The 10,214-nt window shown below is 38.0% G+C and overlaps 1 protein-coding gene across 3 annotated transcripts; it reads left to right on the top strand.

Annotated features, from left to right (window-relative positions):
• The first annotated feature begins 820 nt into the window (after window positions 1-820).
• On the top strand, window positions 821-9,685 carry Actbeta (Activin-beta). 3 transcript variants are annotated; one of them, XM_064681604.1, is made up of 5 exons: window positions 821-1,817; window positions 2,802-3,740; window positions 6,767-7,038; window positions 7,100-7,742; window positions 9,356-9,685. In XM_064681604.1, the coding sequence occupies exons 1-4, from the start codon at window positions 821-823 to the stop codon at window positions 7,739-7,741; spliced, it is 2,850 nt and encodes a 949-aa protein (XP_064537674.1). In that variant the 3' UTR covers window position 7,742; window positions 9,356-9,685. The 3 variants fall into 3 exon arrangements, with proteins under 3 accessions (XP_064537674.1, XP_064537675.1, XP_064537676.1); XM_064681605.1 differs by having other exon boundaries at window positions 1,602-1,817; window positions 3,023-3,740; XM_064681606.1 differs by lacking the exon at window positions 821-1,817 and adding an exon at window positions 2,072-2,227 and having other exon boundaries at window positions 3,023-3,740.
• Window positions 9,686-10,214: the final 529 nt, after the last annotated feature.

The raw sequence follows: 10,214 nt of genomic DNA, 5'->3' as shown, positions 1-10,214 counted from the left end.
GAAAGGCTATATTCCCTTTCCCAAAATAAATACTTTTTGAAACCCAAACCCATCATGTTCTTCCGAACATTCTAGCTTTTTTTTTTTGCAAACGAAAAGATTTCTTTCGACATTAATCAATGGTCACAGTTTGACGTATAAAACTGGATGCAATGACTCCAAAGTTTATGTCGAGACCTCTGTGGTAAATATCCGGAGCACAGGTGTATTAAAGTTTATTGTTCTCCATCCGATCGACTTTACCTTTATTTGCAAATATCTTTTGCTTACACTTTTTGGCAAATCCAGCCCTCCTGGTTGGAAAATATGGGTCATGTATGTAAAAAGTTGCAGGTTTTTTTAACGTGAAACATACGACCTTTAATTTTCCCAAACTCAATCAGACTCGAGCTTCCGATTATTGAGATGAGGAGTGTTAGAATAAACGATTCAGCCATTACCCCAGACAATCATACAAATGAAGTGCAACCTTTTCAAGTCAGCAACATGTTCGAGCCAAACGGAGACGCAACTTGATGGATGCATTTACGATTGGCTCGAACACAGCTGAAATCGAGTTTGAAGCGAACCCGATCGATTCGACCGACTCCGTTTTTCTGCTGCAACTCAAATATCACGGGTTGAAGAAATTTGAATTTGATTCGCTCGACAGAAAGCAGGTTGAGCAGGGCAAATACAAAGATACATGTTGTTTATAACTAATATTGTTTATAATTTATGCTTGTGAAGGTATGTCTTTATTCAATGCAGTAAACGAATTTGCGCATTGAGAAAGTGGATGCCGTAATATGCACGTAATCATGGAGTAGGCGCTGCAAAAATGACAATGAGACTCGACTTTGAGCAACAGCAGCCGATTGTATCAGCAGCAGCAACAGGAGCCAAGGATATCAAATGCATCTACAACTGTCCATGCTTCTGCTGCCGACAGGGCTGCTGCGTTCTAGTATGCTGCTGCAGCTGCACTAACCTAAGCCTGATATGCTGCACAACATGCAGCAGCAGCAGCAGCAGCGGCAGCGGCAGCCTCTGTGCGTCAGCGCCGCGGCTCAAGGCGAATGCCTGCATTCAGGTGGCGGCCATAATGGTACTTGGCGTGGTCGTCACAATTGCCCGTCAATGGATGGTTGCACTCCTGGCGCTGATGACCAGATACATAACGCTGTATAAGATGGGCCACCAAATAGCTGCACCGAGCTCCATAGCAACGCCTAACAGCACGCCGGCCAGCAATGGAGACGGCAAATTGAAGGAACAGTATGGGCACGGTCACGCTTCCTATGACATCACGAATGACCAACAGCTGAAGACGAACAACCTGTGTAAGATGTTTTGCAATAATCGCAAGAGGCAGAGAAGACGACGTCGGCGTCGCCGTCGCCGACGGCGCAGGCACAACAACAACAACAACAACGGCAGCAGACAGCAGACCGGCAGCAGCAAAATGCAACAATATCAGGATAGTAGCATATTTCTGCCAAGTCTGCAAGTGCTGCGAGAACGAGAAGGAGACAGCGCAAAAGCAACAGCAACAGTAACAGCAAAAATACGTACGCGAAATTCGACGTCGTCGTCTTTAAAGACTTTCGTCTCATCATGGCCATCGAGCAGCAATTACGGCACAATGCGCCATTTTTCTAAAGCCAAACGCAACCGTGCGAATCTAGTGTGGCTGCTAATTTGTCTGTTTTGGCTTGAGGTTAAGCTGATCAACTGCAATGCCATTGCGAGTAGCGGCGGATATGTTTCAAGTCTGGTCACACAGAAGGGTTGCACTTTGTGCCAGCTTGAGGAGGGCAATTTTTACAGCGATAAGCGTAAGTCTCTCATTTCAAGACCCATCGTATTTACATGCCACAAATCAAATTCCACATTATTAAATTGGCTTTATTCAAATCTGATTGTTTTTATTTTAATTGTTTATTTGTTTATTTATAAATGGGCGATAAAACGAGTGTGCCCAGCTACGCCCCTATTCACAGCCTTTTTTGTCAGTGACGTCATAAGAAATTGTAAATTTAAAGCAAAAATTATACGAGATAAAGCATTCTCAAGTTTAATTAAAAATAATATATTTTAATTTTATTAAATTATAAAAGCACTATAAAACAAATCACATTAACATTAGCCCTTGCGGTTTATTGGGGCCCCTAAATGAAGAAAATATTATATGGGGGACAGAACTTGAACCTGTCTGGCCAGCTCTGTCCCTACTTATAGCTAATAGGTCAGTGAAGATTTTTTTAGAAGTGTACACGAGAAAGAGAGCCGAAAAGATCTGAACAGTCCGTCTGAACGCTACTTTTAGGAAAAGGCATCCATACATTTTTAATTAGAATCTCCAGATAGATTACTGATTTTCCCATGGTAATATCAAGTCTAAGCAATTACGCAGTATGTTTAAAGTCGGATATATCCGACTACAGTTATTTGCCGGCGCGCAAAATAAGAACAACACACTGTTAACATTGTATTCGCACTAGAGATGGGCACGACGGCTACAACTGAATATCGCAGCTAATCTTCAACTATCGCAGCAAATAAATAGCAGAAAAATGAGAATAACTTTTGCAAAAGTGTACAAAATATTTATAGAAAAGTGTACTCAAGTATTTTTTTTGGGGAATTTCCAAAATTATGCCAGTGCAGTCGTAGGCATTTTTTTTTTCAAGTGCACGCCTTGTGCTAGAGCCGAAAATAGTAGGCACGCGCCCATCTCTAATATGTACACAATTTTACAACACGAATCCATACAACTTTGATACTTACAAAACACTTAACAATTGTCCACATTTACACAGATAACCCACACACAGACTACAACAACAACAACAACAATGACAAGTACAATAACCACAACAATAACAACAACAACAACAATTACATCTATAAGAAAACTAATCGAAACCATAACAATATTGGGCTGAGCGACCGGGTTCGGTTGGAGTCGATAAAGCGACAAATCCTAACGAAACTTGGACTCACCCATAAACCAAATGTATCTCATCCGCTACCCAAACAGTTCATCTGGGAGACGATTTATCGGGCAGACGGCGGCCAAATGGTTACCAACGATGTCTTTGATAGCGACATCCTGAGCGATCAGCGAAAAAGGCTGCAGACCGCTGCCGAGATCAATGACTACCACCACCCAATGACTGCTCCCAATGTGGAAACGGATCAGAATAATTCTGCCATTAAAAATGTGGCATACACGATTAATAGTAGGAGCACCAAGAGCAGCCACAAAGGAAATCTATTAAGAAATCGAACAGCCGAAAGGACTGCAACACATTCACAGAGAAATACCGGCACTTGGTCGTGGAACGATTCAATTAAAACAAAGGGCACAAGGGCCAGTTCACCATTGCGAGTCGCCAGAAAAGAGGAACAGGTGGTGGATGGTGTCAACAGGAAATCCAAGTCAAATGCTTATAGAAAATCAACATATCTTATTGATATAAATCGTAGTAGTGATAGTGATAGCACCAATAACGACATAAGCGGCGGCGGCGGCTTCGAGCACAATGATCATATTTATTTTAATGATTACAGCGTCCAGATACATGCCAAAGACCATAAACAGAAACCTCCCAACCAGCCGCCCAATAATGCTCGAGGCAAAAAGAAAGAAGCCCTAATACACACAACCATGCCCATGCAAGATCATGATGTCGTCGGCCTTGAGCGCGAAGATTTCTTTGGCAGCACACAAGAGATTATTACCTTTGCCGAGGAGGGTAAGTACCATTGAATTTCTGTATTTAGGCATAAGCACCAAACGATTTCTAGATTTCCAAGCCCTCGAGAATTATTATAGAATTATAGATGACAAAGCTAGATAAGTTTGATATTTCGACAACTCAAAGGCAAGCATTTTGTTGAATTGCGAGTCGGAATACATTTAGATACCGAAAAGTTTGATCAGAGTAATAAGCTTTCGAAGATCAGGACTCCACGTACAAGTATTGGCAACTAAATATTATACAATCCAAGCATTTTTATATTCGTGGGAGGTATGGTTAATTTATAATAATTATTTTAGAAAAAAAGAGCCCAAAAATAGTAATGGCCGCACAAAGTAAATAAAGCCGAGTCGATATAGCCATGTCCGTCTGTCTGCGAACTAGTCCCTCAGTTTCAAAGCTTTCTTTATGAAACTTTGTAGAAGTGCCTCTTTCTGTTACACGCAGTACATATGTCAAAACCAGCTGGATCGGACCACTATATAATATAGCTGCCATCGGAACGATCGGTCGAAAATTAAGTTGTTGTATGGAAATATTTTCTGTTTTTCAAGATATCTTGACCAAACTCGGCATTTATTAGTTTTACAATACTCCTCATATATATGCAAAAGGCTATCAACATAGGACCACTATATCATATAGCTGCCATAGGAACGATCGGTTGAAAATTAAGTTGTTGTATGGAAAACTTTTCTGTTTTTCAAGATATCTTGACCAAGCTCGGGATTTATTGGTTTTACAATGCTCCCTCCATTTATGCAAAATCTTATATACATCGGACTACTGTATCATATAGCTGCCATCGGAACGATCGATCGGATATTAAGTTGTTGTATGGAAAACTTTTCTGTTTTTCAAGATATCTTAACCATACTCGGCATTAACTACTATTCCTGTGCTTCTTAGATACGGGCAAACCACTATGAGCATTATGAAAAGATAAGGGTATTAAATCTTCGGCGTGCCGAAGATAGCCTGTCTTTCTCGTTTATAGCTAAAATGGACTAATTTTAGGGATCGTTAGCTGGAAACAGTTGAAAGCGTGAACTGTAAGCTGATTATTGTCAATTTGTGCTCAGATTTAGGTTCGGCTACTTTTTCGTAGCAATTTTCGACAATTGGCCATTGAAAACCCTGAATCTGAGCTCTGAATATTACTACTGTGGCCCGTCTGTGTCTCGTGTCTGTGTCTCGTGTGTTGTGTCTCGTGTCTGGTTGGTTTCCCAAGCAGGGAGGGGATGGATGGTCACATTGTACTGCAAAACAAGAAAACAATACCAAATGTATGCATTCTTTGCAGGGTTTTCATTAGTAACGTAAGTTCTGTATCACATTAGCACACACATATATACGTACTCATTATAGGAATACATGCAAATGTAAATATGTTTGTATGTCCATACGAAGTAACAGAGAACGGATAGATAGACAAATAATACGTAAACCAAGCAAGTCAATGACGGTGCGACGGTTGCAGGTGGGTGGTGGGTGGGTTGAAGAGGCATGAAAAAGAGCTGCCAGCCGCTGGTAGACACCTGTACGTATGTATGCTTGCATAGACAGACACCTTTACAGATACAGATGTCAGTCCTCACTCAGAGGCATAGGCGCACTCAAGTATCTCCTACAGCCATACAGTCTTCCAGACCACAGTTCACACATCTACAAAGACGAGTGTGTATGTATGTGTGTATGTATGTATTTGTCTGGCCCCGACCAGACAACCTGCACACACACACATACACACACACACATGTAGACAGACGTGTGGAAGTAATGTGCTGTCGTCTGAGTGGATATTGCAGACTGGTGTGCGGTGAAGTACTTTCACTATTGTTCTCAGGTGTGAAACAAGCGCAACAGACAGAGTAAACAATTAAAAATGCAAAACGAAAAAAAAAATACGAAAAGTACTCTAGTTGATATTTAGCCTTCGTCAGGGTAGAAAGGGTATAATGCGTGTGTAAATTTATGTAACAGACAGAAGGCAGACAGAAGCATCTCCGCCCCTATAATGTATACTATAATATATATATATATATGTATTCTTGATCAAGATGACGAGCTGACTCAACTCTGCCATTCAATATATATATTCTCGCATGTATATAACATAACTAGAAAAAAAATTAGAGTTAAATACAGCAATTCCCATTCCCTTCCCAAATGAAAAATAAATCAATTTTAAAGCTAGAGCCTTGCGCCTTTGTGTGCCATATATTTAAGCCATGAAAAAGATCGGGCTATCGACACCGAAGATAATATCGATTGAATTTCCCATAGTATGGAGCTAAGGAAAGAATTAGTACAGCCACAGCGTCCGACCCCATTAAGTATATATATTCGATATGTCAGTCTGTCCGTATGTATGAACGCGTCAATCTCGGAACCTATAAGATCTGGAGAAACTTTGAACTCAGGTCTACCAAGTGTGCGAGTTTGTTTCCGATAATCGATAACTTGACCCGTTTCCGAGCACTCGATAAATATCGTTATCAAAATAACGTTTGAGAACCAAATCCCTTTGGCCTTAAGAGCTAGAGTCACCAAATTGTAGAATAGTATACACAGATAAATTATCTTTAGCTGCATTTGGAGTTGGTGGAAGATGTTTTAGGGTATCGCCTAGTCGGGCACGTTGTTGTTGTTGTGTACGTGCATGTACAGAAGGAACCTAGAGTGTTTGCTATGGTAGCTCGGCGTTGATGTGAGGGTATCTTCTAGTCGAGCACGCCCGACCAGACCTCTTACTTAATTGTTTCTGTTTCTTGGCCAATCGGTTTTTGGCCAGTCTACTTTTGTTTTCATCGAAGAACTGATATCATCCTAAACAAGAATTATTAGCCCGTTTCTACATAAAATTACAAATTATTCAATGCAAGAGTGCTTTAGTCGGGCGTACCCGACTTGGAGATACTCTCTAAAGCACCCTTAAAAGTTTTTCTAGGTTATAGAAAAAAGCGATATACTAACCTAACCTGCTGCTAATAAAATAAAGTGATTTCTCGTCTTTCTAGGAACACAATATCGGCAGTACCGTATAGTCGAGTTTGCTCCTCAAAAGGCGCGTGTTCCAAACCAAAAGATATCCATAAGGAGTGCGCAAATGCACATTCGCATCGAAAAGCAGCAGCAGCAGAATGAATGGGACGCTAGAGCCGAAGCCCAGCATCAAATACAACATTCGACAATGAAGGGTAAACGGAAGAACAACCACGCAAATCCACAACGGCAAAGGATTAAAATTTGGGTATTTCGAATGACCGAGGGCATAAATATAACTGAAAAGGTAATTAACTTACGATGAAGTGCTGCTAATTGGTAACTAAATTTCTGCTCCATATTGGCAGGCAATTGATCAGGCCTTTCTGTTTCGGGCATCCTTTGAAGTGGACACCGATCACCTGGGTTGGCAAAAGTTCGATCTAACCGAAACGATTCGCGAATGGTACCGCGATACAAGCGGTGAAAATCTGCGTCTACTGATCGATTGCACTGGCTGTGGTAGCCAATACTCACTGCACCTGTTCCAGTGGTCGGCACCCAATGCCTATGCCAAGATGAAGACTGCCTCGGGTCACGTGAATCCGAACCGTCCATTCCTTGTGCTCCACACTGAATCGACTCGGCCAAGACGTGTCAGAAGACGGGCGGTCGATTGCGGCGGCGCCTTGAGCGGACAATGCTGCAAGGAATCGTTTTATGTGTCGTTTAAGGCGCTCGGCTGGGACGATTGGATCATTGCGCCAAGGGGATATTTTGCTAATTATTGCAGAGGCGAGTGCACTGGACCCTTTCGAACACCGGACACATTTCAAACATTTCACGCACACTTTATCGAGGAATATCGCAAAATGGGCCTGCTGAATGGCATGCGACCCTGTTGTGCTCCAATTAAATTCTCAAGCATGTCCCTGATATATTACGGCGACGACGGTATTATTAAACGTGATTTGCCCAAGATGGTCGTTGATGAATGCGGCTGTCCTTAATGTAAGTCATCATCATTTTACAGCATCTACATATATTACAGATTTCTTTGTGCTTCTATTAGGCGTTGCTAAAGCATTTCCCTTATTATTTGCGAATGGGTACACATTAAACAGTTTAAGAGAATTTTAACTTTAAAAAATACTTGCAAAAAAATACTTGCAAAGTTTTAGTTTAGTTTCAACTTACTTTTTGTAAACTCTCAGGAATTAATGAATACGTGATCACAGATTTTGGTAATTTCACCCGCACTAGCAGCTGTTCAAAACATTTCTTATTGCCAGCCGATTGGCCTCAAAATCGCTTTCGTCAAAATTCGTTTGCGACGTGTTTCACACTTTTCCGAAAAATCCACCCCAATTGGTTGATAATGACATAGCTATTATGAGCGTAAGCTTTTTTTTTGGATTTGCACCTGACACCACGCGACGGAATTTGGCGGAAAACGTTGATTACACTTTTTGCTTCTTAATTCGATATGTGGACAATTGATGTCTGATATTCGCAGCAAATACTTAAAAAAGGTAAAGCCGGAACATAACAGCTAGTTCAAATTGGCATGCCTTTTTGTCTGTTATTGCCAGCTTAACGGTTTATTTTTTTCGAGCTTTTTGCTACATTAAAAAAAATTGTTTGACTGGCAACCTTTCTAATATGTAGCTGGAGGCTTGGCGAATTTAAACCTTCGACATGAAGTTTCCATATCGTACATAAATAATGTTTTATATGAAACAGAAAAAGAACTCTGCCTAAGTACAATCAATTAACAATAATAATATTAATAATAATAATAGTAATAATAACAATAATGATAATAATAATAATATTAAAAATAATAATAATAATTACAATAACAATAATAATAATAATAATAATCATAATAATAATAATAACAATAATAATAATAATAATAATAATCATAATAATAATAATAATAATAATAATAATAATAATTATAATAAAAATAATAATAATAATAATAATAATAATAATAATAATAACAATATTAATATTAATATTAAAATATTTCATTGTAATATTAATATTAATATTAATAATAATAAAAATAATAATAATAATAATAATAATAATAATAATAATACTAATAATATTAATAATAATAATAATAATAATATTAATAATAATAATAATAATAATAATAATAATATTAATAATAATAATAATTAAGGAAAAACTTTCACGTTGAAAAGATTGATATTTGTACGGAATGATTGTGACAGAACTTATTTGGAAATAACGAAATGATAAAACAATAATTTATAAAAAAAATAGTTGGTGGGCTTAAATGTTTTTTAAACAATTAAACAATTAGGGAAATTAAATGATTGGCAAACAAATCAATTTCTTACACCTTGTAATCTATTACAATGAAATATTTTTAGTAGACTATATATTTATATTTGTGCGATCTACGGACAGGCGGACGGACATTCCACATTCCACATTACACATTCGAGTTTAAAGTTTGTCATTTATTCATATTTGTCATATTATTTGCAAGTAAAGCAAGCGATTAATCAATAAAAGAATTCACAAATGATTTTGCACGTCAAGAAATACTCGGAACTAATTATCTTTTCCACTTTGTTTTGCAGCACTCGAGTATATCTTTTTGTGAAAAGCGAAGATAAAATGGACTGGAATTACTAAGCTTAACTATTTGCCGTCCTTTGAAATCATAAGATAATAGCTCCACTCCTAAATACTTAAGGGAATGTTGGAATTAACTCCAAACAATTAGCCCCAATTAAAATTAAATAAATTTTAAATGTAAACATTACCTTTGGGTAATATTGGCATATATTGGCATATTTAAATTTTAAAGTCAAGGGGACGAGTATTTATTCTATGTATGTACGTATTTATATATCTATATCTCGAATTAAAGTTTACAAAGTGCCTAAATCAGCGACAAAAATACTAAATGCATACCTAAACATTAACAAATGCGAATAACATTAAGTAATAATTCCAACAACATACAACAAGTGTCTTTACCAAATACTTATATTACGAGTACTCTTAGGCGACAATTAGTGTAGAGCTGTGCTGTAGCGTAGCCAGAATGTCAGATAGGGTTTCATATTCAGAATATGCCTATTCCAATCGAATTTAAATACATTATCAACATACTTTGTTTCTATTTACTTCAAATGTAAAACAAGTCTGCATCCGTATATCCGTCTGTATCTGTTTAAGAGCCAGCCAGGATCGGCTATCCTCACCATATAATACTAATCTGTGAGAACACAAAATACTTTCATTCTATAAACAACTTTTAATTTTCAAGCATATATTGCTTAATCTTACACATTTTAAGTTTAATTATCTTAAAACTCTCCTCCTCTTCTTTTGCTGTTGTTTTTGCTTTTATTATTTTATTTATTTATTATTATGTTTTCACAATTCCGATCCCATCTGCAAAATTGTTAACTATTTGATTTCAACAAAATT

Source organism: Drosophila montana, unplaced genomic scaffold, assembly GCF_035044405.1.
Source record: "Drosophila montana isolate Dmon_TW-CO22-7 unplaced genomic scaffold, ASM3504440v1 contig_2397_1, whole genome shotgun sequence".
Classification (NCBI taxonomy): Eukaryota; Metazoa; Arthropoda; class Insecta; order Diptera; family Drosophilidae; genus Drosophila; species Drosophila montana.
Note: the sequence above shows the minus strand (reverse complement) of the source record. Positions and strands in the feature narration are given on the sequence as shown.

Bases quoted from the DNA above. Each gene is read 5' to 3' on its own strand.
- Actbeta (XM_064681604.1), top strand. From the start codon at position 821: ATGACAATGAGACTCGACTTTGAGCAACAGCAGCCGATTGTATCAGCA. The intron at 1,818-2,801 runs GTAAGTCTCTCA...ACATTTACACAG, and splicing joins CAATTTTTACAGCGATAAGC to ATAACCCACACACAGACTAC. The intron at 7,039-7,099 runs GTAATTAACTTA...CCATATTGGCAG, and splicing joins GCATAAATATAACTGAAAAG to GCAATTGATCAGGCCTTTCT.